We start from the raw sequence: 19,877 nt of genomic DNA, 5'->3' as shown, positions 1-19,877 counted from the left end.
CTCCTCTCTGAGCTACACTTTTCTTATCTGCTGGCAGCGAGATTGCCAGTGTTCTTCAGCCTTCAGATGCAAGGAGGTGAATGAAAAGAAGCCCCAAGGGTGATGGAACAAGGGAAGAGATAGAATGGACTTCTTGAGGGTGCACCATGATGGTTTTAAGACTGTCTTTTTAATTTTTCTCCACAAAGTTCCAGCAGAGAAGGTTGGAGAATGTAAATAAGTCACTATTGGGTGTAAGAAAGCAAAATAATGATTACTCTAAACAGTTCCATTGGAGAGATAGAAATGTTTAAGAACCACTACTCAAAACAAGCTTGGGGAGTTGGGGCAGTTTGCAGCTTGCTGGGCTGTCTGGCTGCTTCTTCTTCTTTTCTGGCTGAAGATAACACACTGCCCTTGACAAGCTGAGTCTAACAGCCTCTCTGCTTCTTGACTCTCTGCTTTCTGCCAGGGGGGTCTGGGAGGAGTCATTCTGGTTAGGGAGGAGGCCCCTGGGTAAGGCCCCTTGGGGGAAGCAAAGGGAGCTTGGTTGTTGTTTTTCTGTTGATTGTACCTATCTGTAAATATTGTGAATAGTGTCTGTTTGTACATATCCATTGCATTGCATCAGAGATTGTAGATTTGCTTGTAATACAGCTTGCATTTGCTTCCAGACTGAGCTAGCCTGGTGATTGTCAGTGTGGGATGGGGATTTCATCTCTCACACTGTTACAGTGCAGAGATACACGTTTGACCTGAAGAATTGCTATCTGCCTGAATGCAGCATTAGGGAACTCCAACAAAGTCACTCAGTATGCATCATGTCTCTTTTTCTAATGAATTTGTTTTCTAATGAATTTATGTTCTAATAAGCAGTTTTGCTGCTAAGTAGTAGGGTGAACATATCTGCATGTATCTAGAAGCAGTCAGGGAGACTTCAACATTAAACAACTGTTTTGGGGAACTCATATTCTATTGTCTCCTTTTCACTCTTCAGGAATTGCCATGTCATAATTAAAGAGTGCCCTGAAGCATGAGAGGTGCAGGGGCATGAATCATAGAATCACGGAATGGTCCCAGGAAGGGACCTCCAAAGCTCATCCAGTCCAACCTCCCTGCAGTCAGCAGGGACATCCCCAACTGGATCAGGTTGCCCAGAGCCTCATTGAGACTCTCCTTGAATATCTCCAGGGAAGGAGCCTCAGCCACCTCCCTGAGCAACCTCTTCCAGTGTTCCACCACCCTCATGGTGCAGAACTTGTTCCTAACATCCAATCTCAATCTGCTCTGCTCTAGTTTGAAGCCATTGTCCCTGGTCCTGTCCCTGCAGGCCTTTGCAAACAGTCTCTCTGCAGCCTTCCTGTAGCCCCCTTTAGGTACTGGAAGGTTGCTATTAGGTCTCCCTGGAGCTTTCCCTTCTGCAGGCTGAACATTCTCAGCTCTCTCAGCCTGTCCTTGAAGCAGAGCAGCTCCAACCACCTGATCATTTTCATGACTCTCCTCTGGACCTGCTCCATCAGGTCCATGTCCTTCCTATATTGAGGGCTCCAGACCTGTACACAGCACTCCAGGTGAGGTCTCACCAGAGAAGAGCAAAGTGGCAGAATCACCTCTCTGGATCTGCTGGCAATGCTGCTTTGGATGCAGCCCAGGCTGCCATGGGCCTTCTGTGCTGCAAGCTCACCCTGCCTGCTCCTGTCCAGCTTCTCATCCATCAGCACCCCCAAATCCTTCTTCACAGGGACACCCCTCTCCCGCCACTTTTTATTTTTTTTTCCTGTCCACCCATTTTGCTTTCAGTCATATTCCAAGCTGGCAGGACTCTCATTACATGTAGTAGTGGAAAGTCAGCTTCTCATTTATCCACGTGTGTGATCTGTGCTTACAGGTTTGCACCTACAGGCAGGGCCAAAGGCATGGCAGCTCAGCTCCTGCCCTGCTGCCATGCTGAGTCTCATGTGGCAGAGGAGCAGTTCCAACCCCAAGCTGCTCCCTTGTTTCCCTACAGCTGCAGCCAGCCCTAAAGAGCAATCTGTTTAGCTTCATGCTGCTGTCAAAGCCATGGCTTTTGATTACTGTACAAATAAATGGGTTTGTTCATAAGCCCTGGTTTTTGTGTGTCTGAGGACATTTGATCCTAACAACTCCAAGCCTTAATCTGAAGCTGAAGCCCACTGTGCTTGTCTTGTTTTCATTTAGTATACCTTAAATGTTTTTAAGTGCCAGTTAAAGAGGAAAACAATGGATGGTGAGAGACTGTTAAAATTATTTGCTCTCCACTCCCTGATAAAAGAAGAGAGAAGGGAAGCAGACTTATAGGTCAGCAGTGTCAAGACATCCTGCATTGCTTGTCCTTATCACCATGCAGAATCTTTTTATTAAGGCAGCATAGAAAGAATAGATTTATGGACTGAAGGTGCAATGTTTAATATGTCCATATCCATCTAGATTGACAGTTCCTACCTAGATGTATTTCCCAGGAGAGGCAGTGTTAGTGGTGTCAGTGGATGGCATCATTTACTTCAATGTTCCATTATTAAATTGATAACAAGATAATTCCTCTGCTTCTCAGAGACATGACAGGGCTTACAATTGTTAACTTTCTTATTGCAAGGGATTTGATGTCCTAGGTATTTTTTAATAAGAAGCTTATTTTTATTTCAGTTCTGCAACAAATAAAAAAAAATGCAGCAGCAGCAACAACAAAAAAAGTACAGGAAAAGAGAAATCTGGTTAGATCTAAAAGGCATCAAAATCAGCCTGGTGTCTCAAGGGTTATTTTTACAACAGTGAATCTGGGTGCTCCTGTTGGTTTCAGTAGCTACACATGTGCAGGAGCCTCAGGAAATGCTCTGAGTGTGTCAGCTTATTCCAGTGTGCAGGTGAGAATTGCTGGGGTCAGTACTGAGTACATGTGCCCCACATTCAGAGAGGGGGGAACTAACACAGCCAAGTGGAGGCCAGGGACAAGTGGAGTCCCTCAGGGATCAGTCCTGGGACCAGGCTTGTTCAACATCTTTGTTGGTGACACAGGCAGTGGCATTGAGGCACACTCTGCAAGTTCACCAATGACACCAAGCTGTGTGGTGCAGATCACAGGTGGAGGGAGGGGATCCATCCAGAGGGACCTGGACAGGCTGCAGGGGTGAGCCCATGACAACCTCATGAGGTTCAACAAGACCAAGTGCAAGGTCCTGCAGCTGGGTCAGGGCAATCCCAAGCACTGATATAGGCTGGGCAGGCACTGGCTGGAGAGCAGCCCTGAAGAAAAGGCCTTGGGGGTGCTGGGGGTGAGAAGCTCAACAGGAGCCAGCAGTGAGCACTTGCAGCCCAGAGAGTCAAGCAGAGCCTGGGCTGCAGCAAGAGAAGTGTGGCCAGCAGGGCCAGGGAGGGGATTCTGCCCCTCTGCTCCACTCTGCTGAGACCACACCTGGAGCTCTGTGTCCAGTTCTGGAGCCTCTGTTACAAGAAGGATCTGGAGGTGCTGGAAGGTGTCCAGAGAAGGGCCATGAGGGTGAGCAGAGGGCTGGAGCTGCTCTGCTATGAGGAGGGAGTGAGAGAGTTGGGGCTGTTCAGTCTGGAGAAGAGAAGGCTTCAAGGAGACCTTCTTGTGGCTTTCCAGTATCTGAAGGGGGCTACAAGAAAGCTGGGGAGGGACTTTTGAGAGTGTCAGGGAGTGATAGGACTGGGGGGGATGGAGCAAACCTAGAAGTAGGTAGATTCAGATTGGATGTTAGGAAGAAGTTCTTCCCCATGAGGGTGGTGAGACACTGGCACAGTTTGCCCAGGGAGGTGGTGGAAGCCTCATCCCTGGAGGTTTTTGCAGCCAGGCTGGATGTGGCTGTGAGCAACCTGCTGTAGTGTGAGGTGTCCCTGCCCATGGATGACCCTTGACAATTCTATGATTCTCTGATCTTACTGCTGTGAAATCATGTTTCAGGTGCCAAGAGCTTCTCCTCAGCTTGTATAGCTGTAGGTGTCTTTCCCACTGGTGAAGGATGAACTAAATATGTTCTTTTGCCTTTGTTTCTAGAAATACTCCGTCTTCAGTAGTGAAGTTCTTCTTTGGAAATGCTTGGGTTAAAAGTGTTTTGAGTTTGTTCAGACTAAGCAAGTTGTGTGGCAAGGTGTGGTGTGTGGTGTTCAGGATGAAGAAATGTGTCTTGAAAGGAAGACTGAGCTCCTCCCATCAGTCCCAAGCACAAACACCTTCTGAAGTTTAGAGCAATAAAGAATAATTTTCAGTGGATTTGCAGCCTTCAATCCCTGTATTCTCTCTATCCACACCAATTATCCCATTCCATAGCTCTGCTCCCCAAATGGGTAGCTGGTACAAAATGAGTCTTTCAGCCTTCTTGAAAGCTCCTCTTGATTTTACAGCTTTTAGGGGAATGGTCTGTTAAAGATGATGCTGAGGATCTCTTTCTATTTCTTCAAGGGCTGTAGATGTGAGAAATAAAAATCCTGGGGATTTTTTTTTTTTTTTTTTGCAAATATCACTTAAAAACATTCACAGTGACAAAACTCATCTTGTTTATTTCTTTGAGTGCATTGCATTCATGAGACATCCACACAGAGATAATGGAGGAGAAAAAAAAAAAACCAACAAAACATTTGCAAGGGAAATAGATTCTAATTTAAGCTTCCAGGGGATGATTATAAACAGGGAGAAAAAGTATTTTAAGGATTATGAGAAGTACCTTTGTCAGTGTCCTTTTAAGTAGAACAACTTCTAATGCATTAGTTACAGAATTGTATGAAATGCAGCTTTTTACTTGGTGCTTTAGCTGCAGTGTGTTTGTCTTCTAGTAATGTCCTAAATGGTGCATTATGTACTCTCCTTTTGCCAGCTCTCCTCCCTCAACAGAAAAAAAAAAGAAAAAGAAAGGAAGTTCTCCTTCCATGAAGGATCAGAAAATCCTGTGCAGAGAAGGGTGCTTGATATCCCAAATGTGTGCTTGTCCCTGTGTAGGTACCGGAGAGAAATTGTCTACCTCCTTGTGTAACATCAGGGCACAAAGGCCTTGTGTAGTGACATCTGTCACAGTGATCATCAAAGAGGGAGCAGAGGCTGCAGGGCCAGCACACTGCTTGGTGCAGGGCAGAGCAGACAGAATCTCTGAACAATAGGCAAAATAGGCAGTTGGGATGAAGGAGAGGAGAGGACAGCAGATACTGGCCACGCTTTTGCTTGGGAACAAGGAGTGGACCAGGGATCCCACTGTGCTTCAGTCATGCTTGGTTTCACAGGCAGCCCTCAGTCAAGCCATGACAAAGCTGCAATTTAATCAGCCTTCAGTTGCCCCTTGCTGCACTTGAGCAGCAGCTTTAGTGTAAGATCTGTCAGGATCTGCTTCTGCAAGCTGGGGAAGCGTGGTGCAGCCCTGCACTCCCCATTCAAACAACTGGAATGGAAGGCAGATCAGGTTGCCACTGGACATTTCAGGAGTCAGGAGGAAGGCTGTGCTCTCCTGGCATGCTCCTGGCCTTGGCCAAGCACTGGGCTTCTCTGAGATACCAGCTCCTAGGGGCTGTTAAATCACAGGGGTGGTAGTGTGGTATGTGGCACCATACACACTGGAGTTTAAAAGCACAGCATAAAATAAAACAGAAGAGTGCTGGGAAGCTGAAAAGTCAGACAGCTTCTCTTCATTGCTTCTCAATAGAAGCTCTGAGTTTTGATCACTTGTTATTCTTGCTTTCTTCTCGCTATTTTCTTTCTAGGGAATCATAGAATCATAGAACAGCCCAGGCCAGAAGGGGATTCCAAAGCTCATCCAGTCTGACCTCCCTGCAGTCAGCAGGGACATCCTCAACTAGATCAGGCTGCCCAGGGCCTTGTTGAGCCTCACATTGAACATCTCCAGGGAAGGGACCTCAACCTCCTCCCTGGGCAACCTGTGCCAGTGTCTCACCACCCTCATGGGGAAGAACTTCCTCCTAACATCCAATCTGAATCTACCCATTTCTAGTTTTGCTCCATCCCCCCCAGTCCTATCACTCCCTGATGCCTTAAAAAGTCCCTCCCAGCTTTCTTGTAGCCCTCTTCAGATACTGGAAGGCCACAAGAAGGTCTCCTCAGAGCCTTCTCTTCTCCACACTGCACAACCCCAACTCTCTCAGTCTGTCTCCATAGCAGAGCAGCTCCAGTCCTATGCTCACCCTCATGGCCCTTCTCTGGACACCTTCCAGCACCTCCAGATCCTTCTTGTAACAGAGGCTCCAGAACTGGACCCAGAGCTCCAGGTGTGGTCTCAGCAGAGTGGAGCAGAGGGGCAGAATCCCCTCCCTGGCCCTGCTGGCCACACTTCTCTTGCTGCAGCCCAGGCTCTGCTTGGCTCTCTGGGCTGCAAGTGCTCACTGCTGGCTCCTGTTGAGCTTCTCACCCCCAGCACCCCCAAGGCCTTTTCTTCAGGGCTGCTCTCCAGCCAGTGCCTGCCCAGCCTATATCAGTGCTTGGGATTGCCCTGACCCAGCTGCAGGACCTTGCACTTGGTCTTGTTGAACCTCATGAGGTTGGCTTGGGCTCACCTCTGCAGCCTGTCCAGGTCCCTCTGTTTGGATCCCTTCCCTCCACCTGTGAGCTGCACCACACAGCTCGGTCTGGTAAGCAATATTAAATAAACATCTTGGCTTAATTAACAGCCTTTTGTAACATCACAGATCTTGTCCCTCCTCCTTTGTACACTCCCAGCATAACTTTCAGTTTTCATTACCCTGCACTTGACATAGCCTCACTCAGCTACATGTGAATGTAGTCAGCCACCTTTGCTGTCTTACAGCTGACTTTCTCTGCTGAAAACTTTGGTTTGTTTCAGAGCTGCGCTGTGTGGATTTCTAATGTACTTTGGATTGTGACTGCAACTGTGAAAATCCTGATGGTGTTGTCAGTGTCTGAGTTGGGTTTGTTTGTTTTTTTTAATTTTTTCTTTTCTTTTTTCTTTTTTTTTTGCTTTAGTTAGTTCATAAAAAGTGTGAATGTGACAAGATGCAGTTTTGAGCTAACTTTCAGTTTGTGCATATTTTAACTAGTTTCTTAGTCTAAGTTTTTACCCTATATATTTGCTTGAACTTATTTTTTTTCCTGAATCTGTGGGTTTAATTTAAATATTAGAGTCTTTTTTTAAAGAGTCATAGAGGCATAGAATAGTCCAGGCCTGAATGGACCTCCAAAGGTCATCCAGTTCAACCTCCCCACACTCAGCAGGGACATCCCCAACTAGATCAGGTTGTCCACAGCCCTGTCCAGCCTCACCTTCAATATCTCCAGGCATGGGCCCTCAACCACCTCCCTGGGCAACCTGTTCCAGTCTTCCACTACCCTCATGGTACAGAACTTGTTCCTCACATCCAATCTCAATCTGCTCTGCTCTAGTTTGAAGCCATTGTCCCTCATCCTGTCCCTGCAGGCCTTTGCAAACAGTCTCTCTGTAGCCTTCTTGTAGCCCCCTTCAGGTACTGGCAGGTTGCTATTAGGTCTCCCTGGAGCCTTCTCTTCTCCAGGCTGAACACCCCCAGCTCCCTCAGCCTGTCCTTATAGCAGAGCTGCTCCAACCCCCTGATCATTTTTGTGGCCCTCCTCTGGACCCTCTCCATCAGGTCCATGTAATTCCTGTCTAATGAAATGCTTGGTCTTATATTTCTGCCAGAGATGCACACAAATGTGTGCACCTGCAGGCAAGGCAGGCACTTCATCAAATGCTTTCCTTCTCAACAGAGTCCCACCTTGCAAACATCAGCCAGAAGGGTTGGATGGGTAGGTGGTCTGCAGGTAGGTGGCTATTAGATCGATAGGTAGACATTCCTCAGAGCAAAACAATGGAAGCAGTGGAAATAATGATGATGATAAGTGAGGTTGTCCTTTTGAATGCACAGATTATAACCTGTCTCATTTTCAGATTATAACCATGTCTCATTTTCTCCTTAGCTGCCTTCCCTTTTAAAGTGTGTCCTCCTCCCTTCTAAAGATTATTAATATCTCAGCCTTCTTATGGAGATAATTTGTGAGTTTACATTTTCCATCAGATGTGTATATTGGACAATTCTTCCACACCAGGTTCTGTCAGTATTTTGCCTCATCTGAATGAGCCATTAGCCCTCAGCATTATGGGGAAGTCTAAGAGAAGTGTTAGACTGACTGGCAGTGACAGATTAAACTCATGCCAGATTCTAATGCTGACAGTGAAATTTCTTTGGAAAGCAAGAAATATTAAAACCAAATTCATCCGACCAGTGAATTAAGCTTTCCTGTGTTTCACCTAAGAGGGCCAAATAAACTGGAGTGTGATGTTTTTCTTTCCTCCTCACCTGGTGTTCCCTTTGAACACAGACTGAGCTGGTTGTGTGTTCAGAAGTTCTGTGAGTCCTCTTTTCAGATTTAACCTTTTTAGCTGCTGCAATATAGGTCTCTGCTGCTTGTTCTTGTCTTGATTGTGCTTGATGATCCCAGGGGTCACAGAACCATAGAACTGTCAGGGTTGGAAGGGACCTCAAGGATCATCCAGTTCCAACCTCCCTGCCATGGGCAGGCACACCTCACACTACAGCAGGTTGCTCACAGCCACATCCAGCCTGGCTGCAAAAACCTCCAGGGATGAGGCTTCCACCACCTCCCTGGGCAACCTGTGCCAGTGTCTCACCACCCTCATGGGGAACAACTTCTTCCTAACATCTAATCTTACAAAAGGCACAGGTTGTAACAATTAGAGGTGATTTCTGTAGATTTTATCTACTAGGGGAAGGAAGTCAGGGTATTTAATGCAAATTCACTTCTTCCTAACCTCTAATCTAAATCTCCCCTCCTCTAGTTTTGCTCCATTCCCCCTAGTCCCATCGCTACCTGACACCCTAAAAAGTCCCTCTCCAGCTTTCTTGTAGCCCCCTTCAGATACTGGGAGGCTACAATAAGGTCTCCTGGGAGCCTCCTCCAGACTGAACAACCCCAACTTAGTCTGTTTCCATAGCAGAGGAGCTCCAGCCCTCTGCTCATCCTCGTGGCCCTTCTCTGGACATTTTCCAACCTGAATGTTTCTGTGATTCTGTGTCATCCTTCTAAGAATTCTCCACACAGGAGATCATAGGTGGAGTTCTCTGCCAACTCACTGCAAACGTAGGGTCTGATGATCTTTGACAGGTGCAGGGCAAGTAATGTGGTTTTAGTCTTAAATGGAAATTAACATTGTTACTGGGATTGGACATTGACCAGAGGCATAGTTAGCCTTCTTCTAACAGGGGTTGTTGGCCACAACATGCAGCACTACAGGCTGGGGACAGAGTGGCTGGAGAGCAGCCAGGCAGAGAGGGACCTGGGGGTGCTGGTTGATAGTAGCTGAACATGAGCCAGCAGTGTGCCCGGGGGGCCAGGAGAGCCAATGGCATCCTGGCCTGGATCAGCAATAGTGTGGCCAGCAGGACAAGGGAGGTTATTCTGCCCTGTACTCAGCACTGGTCAGGCCACACCTTGAGTCCTGTGTCCAGTTCTGGGCTCCTCAATTCAAGAGGGATGTTGAGGGACTGGAAGGTGTCCAGAGAAGGGCAACGAAGCTGGGGAGGGGTCTGGAGCACAGCCCTGTGAGGAGAGGCTGAGGGAGCTGGGGGTGTTTAGCCTGGAGAAGAGGAGGCTCAGGGCAGACCTCATTGCTGTCTACAACTCCCTGAAGGGAGGTTGTAGCCAGGTGGGGGTTGGTCTCTTCTCCCAGGCAACCAGCAGCAGAAGGAGGGGACACAGTCTCAAGCTGTGTCAGGGGAGGTCTAGGCTGGATGTTAGGAGGAAGTTCTTCACAGAGAGAGATTTGCCATTGGAATGTGCTGGCTGGGGAGGTGGTGGAGTCACCATCCCTGGAGATGTTCAAGAGAAGCCTGGATGAGGCACTTAGTGCCATGGTCTGGCTGATTGGATAGGGCTGGGTGATAGGTTGGACTGGATGATCCTGGAGGTCTCTTCCAACCTGGCTGATTCTATGATTCTGTGATTCTATGAAAACAGGAAACAGGACTGCATGCAACTAGGAAAGGTGTGTGTCTAGCTGCCCTCCCAGAAGAATTCTCTGTGGTGGGTTGAAATTACCCCCAATTAATTGGGAGAAAACTACCCCCAAAAGAAAATCAATCAGCCCAGCTCAGTTTGGGGTGGAAGCAAAGGAAGCTCTATTTATAAGCAAACTACAATCTAGAAATATATACAAAATAGACAATAGATGTACAATATAGAGAGATTTACAGTTTATAAACAACAAAGAAACTCCGCAGACCCCCTGGGTGGATCCAGGGGCACTGTTCTCCTCTTCCTCCCCTACTCCCTCCCTCCTTCCCTGTACCTCACACAGCAGTCAAAACAGAGATCCCCTGGCAAGGCCAAGGAAGAGAGAGAGAAATTGCAAGCAGAAGTGACAGGAGAAGAAAAGAGAGAGAACTGTTTCTGCCTCTGCTCTATATCCCATTAGCAATCCAATGAATTTTACAGACCTTAGCATTATTTTCCTTCTACATCCAATGGTATTTTATTTTACTTGCAGTCTTTGCAGTCAGGAGCTAGGCTATAGCTCCCCTTTCAAACTGGAACAATCCTTCTAGAATTTATTTGTTTTACCTGAAATCTTGAACCTCAATAAAAACATTAGAGGCAGCAGCAGCTACAGGCAGAACCTGGTGCTCAGTGCAGTGAGGAGGGAAGGAAATACGCAGAAACAGCTTTTGGGGAACTGGGGCCACAGCTAGTGAGTAAGAAATGAAATCTGTACCATGGGAAAACAAAAGTTGTGCTGCTCTCCCTCCTCCCCCATATTTTCTCCACATCTGATGAGTTTCCTCCTAGTTGCCTCTACACAAAGCAATCCTGTCTGTCCTTAACTTGCATAGCATGAGGTTTCAGGGGGGTGGGTTTGCTGTATCCTGAAGTCAGCTGGGATATTGTGTTTGTATGCTGTCATGTTTGACTGCAAACTCTTGCACTTACATCTTACCTATTTCTGCAGAGCCCCAAATACTTACCTCTGGCATTGTGTAAATAGTGAATAATTTAATTCCTCTCACCTCGGTAACTGTGTGTTGGACAGGTTTTCTGCTGTGCTTTGTGTCTAGGACAGTCTTTGTTCTCCTTTATTTCATGATGAAGGGAATGCAAAGTTCTCTCCTTCTCTGGCTCGATCTGCTGATTTTCCTTAATGGCTTATAAAGCAATGATAGAATAGTGATGTTGCTGATGTCTGCAGTCACAGGTTAGGAGGTGATCTGCTGGAGAGCTGGGCACAGAGGAACCTAATGAGGTTCAACAAGGAGAAGTGCAGAGTCCTGCACCTGGGAAGGAAGAATAAACTGCAGCAGGACAGGCTGGGAGGGGATCTGCTGGAGAGCAGCCCTGTGGAGAAGGACCTGGGAGTGCTGGTGGAGGACAACAAGTTCTGCATGGGACAGCAATGTGCCCTGGGGGCCAAGAAGGCCAATGGGGTCCTGGGGTGCATTCAGAGGAGTGTGCCCAGCAGTGCCAGGGAGGTTCTCCTCCCTCTCTACTCTGCCCTGCTGAGATCTCACCTGGAATATTGCATCCAGTTCTGGGCTCCCCAGTTCAAGAGGGACAGGGATCTGCTAGAAAGTGTCCGAGGGAGGGCTCTAAGGATGCTGAAGGGACTGCAGCACTGCCTGGTGAGGAAAGGCTGAGAGCCCTGCGACTGTTTAGTCTGGAGAGAAGACTGAGAGGGGATCTGATCAATGTCTATCAATATCTGAGGGGTGGGGATCAGGAAGGAAGGGACAGGGACAGCCTCTGCTCACTTGTGCCCTGTGATAGGACAAGGGGCAATGGATACAAACTCCAGCACAGGAGGTTCCACCTCAACATGAGGAGGGACTTCTGCACTGTGAGGGTCCCAGAGCACTGGAACAGGCTGCCCAGAGAGGTTGTGGAGTCTCCTTCTCTGGAGCCTTTGCAGCCCTGTCTGGATGTGTTCCTGTGTGACCTGTGCTGGATTCTCTGGTCCTGCTCTGGCAGGGGGGTTGGACTGGAAGATCTCTGGAGGTCCCTTCCAAACCCTACCGTCCTGTGATCTGTATCTGTACTATAAAGTACTATAATACAAAGTCTGCTTCCATGGCTTAAAGTGATTGCATCTATATTCTTTTCAGATTCTGATTGCCAGCATCATGTGCAGCTATAATCGGGAGGACTGGGCTGAACTTGCAAAAATGGCTGAGGTAATGGTGTCCAAAATGCCTTTCTGCATCTTTTTTTGTTTGAGTTTTTTTTTTTTTAATTGTTATTATTATTATTTAGTTGTTGTTTTGGTTTGTTTCATTTGTTTGTTTGCTTTTTTAATTTTCCTTAAAAGCAAGATCTGCAACCAGGAATTTCTTGAAAGAAATAGATTCAAAATGAAAAATGAGAACGTAAAGCGTGTCCATTACAGTTTGGTTATTCTGTGTTTTCATTACCATGATGGAAATGTAAATTCAAAGGTTATCTGTTCCATAGAAATGGTCTCTTGGAGTTTGAAGCAGTACCTGGGAAGCCTTTAGTCTTGGAAGCTATATACTTTTTATTTGCATTTTAAGCAAAGTGGATATTGTGACGGATGCCCTGATAGAATTTAATTCTGTCTTTGAGAGCCTAAGTTGATCTTACCTTGCCTACAGGCACACTGGTTTGACAGCACCAGCAGAAATGTTGAATATAAAAGTCTTGAATATTTAAAGTATGAAAGGCACATTTAATGCTCTTCTAGTTTTAATACTGACTTTCAACTGTGATAGCAGAGAAAGCCAGCATGCATGATAGCAGTCAGCAGGCTTCCTACAACATAAAGTCTATCTTACACAAGTGCAAACAGATTGTGCACCTGAACGTTGGATTCCATTTGAAGGGGTAAAAAAAAAAAAACAACAAAAAACAAAATTAGAAATGTGTATGTACCTCCATGGGAAATAGTGTAAGAAATGCTTGATTAAGACTGCAATAATTTCATTCAGAAAGGTGTCTGTATCTGAATGTAATGCCAAGTTGCTGTTCTTAAATAAAACTTTCCACATAGAGTATCAAGAAGAAATAAAAATGCATGGTTTCAGACAGGAAGGGTTTAACAAATGCAAGCAAGGGAAAAATATTAGCTTGTTATTATTGCCAGCACAAGCAAAGATTTACATGTTCTATAGGTTTGGCCTTTCCTTTTATGGTTTATTTTTTCACATGCAAATGTGTAGATACAAGTGTGGGTATTTTGAACTGGTGAGACACTGGCACAGGTTGCCCAGGGAGGTGGTGGAAGCCTCATCCCTGGAGGTTTTTAAGGCCAGGCTGGATGTGGCTGTGAGCAGCCTGATGTAGTGTGAGGTGTCCCTGCCCATGGCAGGGGGTTGGAACTGGCTGATCCTTGAGGTGCCTTCCAACCCTGACAATTTTATGATTCTATGTGTGTTTGAACATCATTGTTCCCTTATTCACAGTGTGTAAAGTCATCCTCTGGTGTTATGAGGTGACATTTCTGTGTTTTCTTTGGGTGTTTTAAAAACATGAGGGAAAAAAAGTCACTTAGGGGACTTAGGGGAAGTGAAATTAAACATTACCAATAATTAGTTTGGTAATCTTCAGCGCTGGTCCATTTTATACCTGTACTTGCCTAACTGACCATGAAATCTTTTGTGGAATCCATGCTTGACAGGAGTAGTGCTGCTTTCAAACTGAGATGAAGGGCTTTATTCAGCCTGGAGAAAAGGAGGCTCTAGGGAGACCTAACAGCAGCCTGCAAGTACCTGAAGGGGGCTACAAGAAGGATGGTGAGAGGCTGTTTGCAAAGGCCTACAGGGGCAGGATGAGGGACAATGGCTTCAAACTAGAGCAGAGCAGATTGAGATTGGATGTGAGGAACCAGTTCTGCACCATGAGCGTGGTGGAACACTGGAAGACGTTGTCCAGGGAGGTGGTTGAGACTCCATCCCTGGAGATATTCAAGGTGAGGCTCGATGAGGTCCTGGGCAACCTGATCTAGTTGGGGATGTCCCTGCTGACTGTGGGGAGGTTGGACTGGATGAGCTTTGGAGGTCAGACTGGATGAGCTTTGGAGGACCCTTCCAACCCAGACCATCCTATGATTCTATGGTTGTGCCATTTGCTCCTCTTTTTTTTTAATCCGGGGGTGCTGCTATCCAGCTTTAAAGCAGAAATTTCTGGTCTGTGTTCATATCTACATTAGCCCTTTGGAAGGCATTCATTGTTTAACCCCACTCAGCAATGTGTACCCTAGGCAATGGAACTTTCTCCTTGGAAGGAGCTGTTTGTCTCCACTCCGTGGAGAGCAGCACACTTGTCTGGGCCGCTCCGGAATGCACAGCTGACGGGCAGTGGTATTTAATCACAGGCACAGGATCCTACCTAGAAGGTAACGGCTGTGGCTTTCCAAAGAGCAGAAGCCCCAGAAGGCAGCCGGGTGCCTCTCGGCGGGGGGACGACCTATTCATCGCAAAGGTCAGCTTGTCACGGAGCCCGACAGCAGCCGCGGGAGCGCGGCGTGGCCGGGCCGCCGCAGCCGGCCAGCACCTGGAGGATTCCCGCAAGTGATGGATGGCTTCTCCCCTGCTGGCGTGCCCGGGGAGCTGCTGAACCGTGGCCGCTCAGCAGGCAGTTACTCCAGTTCAATAAGCAAAACCAAAATGCAAATGCAAAACAAAATACAAGCTCCAGCCCTGCGAAGGGCAGCGGTGGAGGATCCTCCTCTCAGGTCAAAGGAATTCAGTAGGGAAGAAGAGGAGCGTGTTCCTCTGCTGCCTTTGTGTACCTCGGCTCCTTTGCCTTTCTAATTATAATAGAGGGTTCTGAAGAGAAATTAGCATGAATAAGATTTTTGTACTGACTTTTTTATCTTTTTTCTTTTTTTTTTTTGTTAATATTCCCTTGTTTGACCTCAAACCCAAAACTCTGTTATAACAAAAGTTATGGCACAGTACAGCTGCCTGCAGAAAATCCAGAGACCAAATTCATGAAAGAAGAAAGGAGAAGTTTACTCCTGAGTCGTAGTTCTTCAGAGCACACAATCACCTGCAAGACACTGACTTACTGAACCTTGCTCTCAGTGCTGCCTTAAGGCTCTGCAATTACTTTTTATTTCTTAACCTTTTCCAGAAACAGCTACTTCTTGTGCTTGACCCTCTTGAAGTTTTTTGGGGGTTCTTTTTGGTTTGGCTTTTTTTTTTTAATAGTTTTTGTTGCTGTTTCATTTTTGTTTAGGATTTTTTGTTGGTTGATCGGTTGGGTTTTGGTTTGGTGTGGGTTTTTTGTTTGTTTCTGTTTTTTTTTTGTTTGGTTTGGGGTTTTTGGTTGGTTGGGTGATTGGTTTTTGTTTTGGTTTGGGGTTTTTTTGTTGGTTATTTGGTGTTTGGTTTGGGGTTTTTTTGTTTGTTTTGCTTTGGGTTTTTTGTTGGTTTGGGTTGTGGTTTGGTGGGTTTTTGGTTTGGGGTTTTTTTGGTTGTTTGGGTTTTGTTTTGTTTAGGTTTGGTTTTATTGTTGTTGGTGGTTTTTTGTTTGGTTGGGTTTTGGTTTGGTTTTGTTTGGGTTTTTTTGGTTTGGTTTTGTTTGGGGGTTTTTTGTTTGGTTTTGTTTGGTATTTTTGTTTTGGTTTGTTGTTTGATTTTTGTTTGGTTTGGGGTTTTTCTGTTTGTTTGGGATTCATTTTGTTTTGTTTTTTTGTTGGTTTTGTTTATTTTTTACTTTAATTTCCTTTGTCATTTTCAGAATCCACCTCAGTTTCTGAGGGTTTTTTTTCTCTGTAATGATTAACACATTTCTTTTTCAGGTTATCATAGCCATAGCTTTATGCCTCTTAAAAAAAAATAATTAAAATCAAATTACTAAAGAAATCTATTTGAGAAAATTCCTTGAAGTTAATTTTGTACTTTTTTTCTTTTTTCTTTGTGTTTTATAGGTTGCTGGTGCAGATGCTCTGGAGTTAAACTTATCATGTCCTCATGGTATGGGGGAGAGAGGCATGGGCCTGGCCTGTGGGCAGGTAGGATTGGAACTGCAGTCTCTTTGCAGTCTCTTTTATGTCTGTTCAGCAATCCTGCCCTACCACAGGAGAGTTATACCTCAGGGGGCTGGGGGGAAGGCATAAGCAGCAGATTCTTAGCTTGAGATTTTTAGGTCAAATGTGTTTAAATATTTAGTGCTGCAAGAAAAAAAAAAAGAGGGAAGAAAAAAACCCCAAACAAACCCACAGAAGCAGAAAATCTACAAACTGCTTAGTTTTGCTGAGAACAAAAATCCATTATGTATTTCCCAAGGATCAAGATGAAAACAAATCATCCCCCCAAAAGACCCTGAATGGAATTTGTTGTGTTCCGTATCGGTGCCCTGTAGATGCCTTTTAGATCACAACCTGGTAGCTACTGCATATATCAATAGTGATTGTGGGAGGAGGTGAGTTAGACACACATTTAATCTCCCCCTTCTTAGCATGTGAGCTGTATTTTAGAGCCACGGGGTGTGCCACACATTCTGGTAGTGCCACCTACAGTTAACGCCTTCTCTTAGAAGAATCTGGCTCTGCCATGGAGAAATCTGATGCAGAATTTGTCAATACATCCCAGGACTGCAGTTAGGAGAGTTGTGTGCCTGTGAAAAGAAGGAAAGCACACACAAAAAAACAGATCTCATACTAATATCCTCTTGGAGTTTTCAGATTTGGGCACACAGCCAACTTGGAAGCCTCTGAAAAAACTACCAGGAGAGATTTTTCCAGAGGTTGACAATCAAAAGTTTCAGAAGTCTGTAGCTTGGTGTTACAGTGTGAGAACTGGAACCCCCCTCCCACACCGACAATAGCCAGGCTAGCTCAGTCTGGAAGCAAATAAAGCTGGATTTACAGGCAAAGCTACAATCTAGGATGAAATGCAATGAATGTGTACAGATACACACTGTTCACAACATGTACAAATAGGTACAGCCAACAGAAAAAAAAAAAAAACAAAAACACAACAAAGCCCCTTGGCCTCCTCAAAAGAGAGAGGGGCCATGCTTCTTTTCCTCCCCCCCTCCCAGAGCAGGCAAAAGAGAAAAAAGCCAAGAAACAGAGAGAGGTTAGCTGGTCAAGGTCAGTATGCAGGTGTGTGTTATCTCCAGCCAGGAGAGAGAAGCAGCAAGCAGACAGACTGAGAGAAAACAGATTGTGAGACTGCCCCACTGTCCTGTATCTTGTTTTGAGAACTGATTCTTAAACATTTCTCTTTCTCAAATGGAAGTGTTTAGAATCATCATCTTTTTGCTTTCTTACACCCAACAGTGATTTATTTACATCCTTTCACTTTCTCTGCTCGAACTTTGTGAGAGAAATTAAAGTGACAGTCTTTAAAACCATCACGCTTGGTTAATTTCTCATCTCAGTGTGTTCTGGGGAGAGAGGAAAAAACAAGAGGAGGAAGATCCAGAGCTGGAATCATGATTATATGCCCTAAAATTGACACATAATATTCAGTTGTTAGTAGGCATATTCATTCATTCTCAGTTCCTCAAGTAAACACAAAACTTGCAGGAACTGAGGAGTGGTTCCATAAGGAAACCATTAATTTTCTAGGACTTTTAGTAGAGAGGCAATAGGAGCTGTAATTCTTTCAATGCAACTGTGGACACACTTCAGGTGAAGCTTTATTATAGCCCAGGTGAACCTCATGAGGTTCAAGAAGAGCAAGTGCAGGGTTCTGCACCTGGACCAGAACAATCCTCACTGTCAATACAGACTGGGGGAGGAGGGGAGAGAAAGCAGCCCTGAGGGAAAGGACTTGGGGGTGCTGCTGCATGAGAAGCTGGACAGGAGCAGGCAGGGTGAGCTTGCAGCACAGAAGGCAAATGGCAGCCTGGGCTGCATCAAAATCAGCATGGCCAGAGATGGAGAGAGGTGATTCTGCCACTTCGCTCTGGTAGGGCCTCACCTGCAGTACTGCATCCAGCTCTGCAGCCCTCAATATAGGAAGGACATGGACCTGATGGAGCAGGTCCAGAGGAGGGGCATGAAAATGCTCAGGGGGTTGGAGCCCCTCTGCTATGAGGACAGGCTGAGGGAGCTGGGGGTGTTCAGGCTGGAGAAGAGATGGCTCCAGGGAGACCTAATAGCAGCCTGCCAGTACCTGAAGGGGGCTACAGGAAGGCTGCAGAGAGACTGTTTGCAAAGGCCTGCAGGGACAATGGCTTCAAACTAGAGCAGAGCAGATTGAGATTGGATGTTAGGAACAAGTTCTGCACCATGAGGGTGGTGGAACACTGGAACAAGTTGCCCAGGGAGGTGGTTGAGGCTCCATCCCTGGAGATATTCAAGGTGAAGCTGGACAGGGCTCTGGGCAACCTGATCTAGTTGGGGATGTCCCTGCTGACTGCAGAGGGGGTTGGACTGGATGAGCTTTGGAGGTCCCTTCCAAGCCAGACCATTCTCTGATTCTATGAATACTGTCAGGCCCAGTGTGTGAGACCTTTTGTTATTTTCTGTGAATAAAATTCTATCAATCAATTCCATGGCATAGATGATTATTTTCAGTGAAAGTAATCTGAATGTTTTTCATGGGTAGTGGTCATTTACTGAATTTATTCATTTCTAAATGGGAGAGAATTACAGAAACCCTGTAGGACCAGGCTGGTAAAATGGTGATAGTTATTATTTTCTTCCCCTGGGTTGCTTCCAACAACAAAGAGCTCGAGTAGCTGTTTTTATTAGTTTATGAATTCCCACCATTCTCTCTGCAGAGCATAACTCAGTAGTTTGGATTGTCCCCACCTGAGATGGCAGCATGCTGTAGAATGGTGCATCTGAGTCAGTCTGAGCCCTGAAGGTTTCACAGAGAAGCTGAACAGGCTGCTTTCAAGCATGCTTCTCTCTTTCTTTTCTTTTAGGCATATGTTATTTTCAGCTTTCCCTGATTGGAATAATATATGCATGTGAAGTTGCTTAGATGTGTAGTCAGTAGGGAGCTGTCTGGCTACATGACTTTTTTACATATCTTTCAGCTATTGTGAAATCAGAGAAGCAAATGCAAAATGTGAGCACCCAGGGCTATCGTGTGGATTTGTGACTCTCCTTGGAGGAGATCAGATCCTTAAAGCCAGAAAAAGATTCCATTATATATACATGTATGTTTGTATAATCATGACTCTCCTCTTTTCCCCATACAATAGGGATGTTCTTTTGAATGTTTAATATGTACTGCTCTTGCTTAAATATAGCCTTGTGTTTCTTTAACTGTCTCACCAAAATGAGAGTTCAGAAAAGAATCTCCATCAGCAACATGCTGGAAGGTGTCCAGAGAAGGGCCATGAGGATGAGCAGAGGGCTGGAGCTGCTCTGCTATGAGGACAGACTGAGAGAGTTGGGGCTGTTCAGTCTGGAGAAGAGAAGGCTCCAAGGAGACCTTCTTGTGGCCTTGCAGTATCTGAAGGGGGCTGCAAGAAAGCTGGGGAGGGACTTTTGAGGGTGTCAGGGAGTGACAGGACTGGGGGGAATGGAGCAAAACTAGAAATAGGTAGATTCAGATTGGATGTTAGGAAGAAGTTTTGCACTATGAGTGTGGTGAGAGACTGGCACAGGTTGCCCAGGGAGGTGGTGGAAGCCTCATCCCTGGAGGTTTTTGCAGCCAGGCTGGATGTGGCTTTGAGCAACCTGCTGTAGTGTGAGGTGTCCCTGCCCATGGCAGGGGGATTGGAACTGGATGCTCCTTGAGTTTCCTTCCAACCCTGACAATTCTGTGATTCTATCATTCTATCTTTAGACAAATACATGAATAAAACAAGCCATTCTTAGAAGGCCAGCTCCCAAAGTTCAGCCTCAGAGTTGTCTAAAATTAATTTACAGTGGCTTTAAATGTAGTTTGTCACAGGAAAAGATGAGATAAACTGGATAAAATAATGATGCATGAGATTTGTCAGCAGCCCTTCA

At 45.9% G+C, this 19,877-nt stretch overlaps 1 protein-coding gene across 1 annotated transcript in view; it reads left to right on the top strand.

Moving 5' to 3' along the window:
* Positions 1-19,877, top strand: part of DPYD (dihydropyrimidine dehydrogenase) — a 605,351-nt gene that overhangs the window by 373,449 nt on the left and 212,025 nt on the right. The window contains exons 15-16 of the mRNA XM_054384577.1: positions 12,100-12,168; positions 15,885-15,968. Coding sequence (XP_054240552.1) covers positions 12,100-12,168; positions 15,885-15,968 — 153 coding nt within the window. The remainder of the gene's footprint in view (positions 1-12,099; positions 12,169-15,884; positions 15,969-19,877) is intronic.

Source organism: Indicator indicator, chromosome 10, assembly GCF_027791375.1.
Source record: "Indicator indicator isolate 239-I01 chromosome 10, UM_Iind_1.1, whole genome shotgun sequence".
Classification (NCBI taxonomy): domain Eukaryota; kingdom Metazoa; phylum Chordata; class Aves; order Piciformes; family Indicatoridae; genus Indicator; species Indicator indicator.
This window is presented reverse-complemented; position numbering and strand designations above follow the sequence as displayed.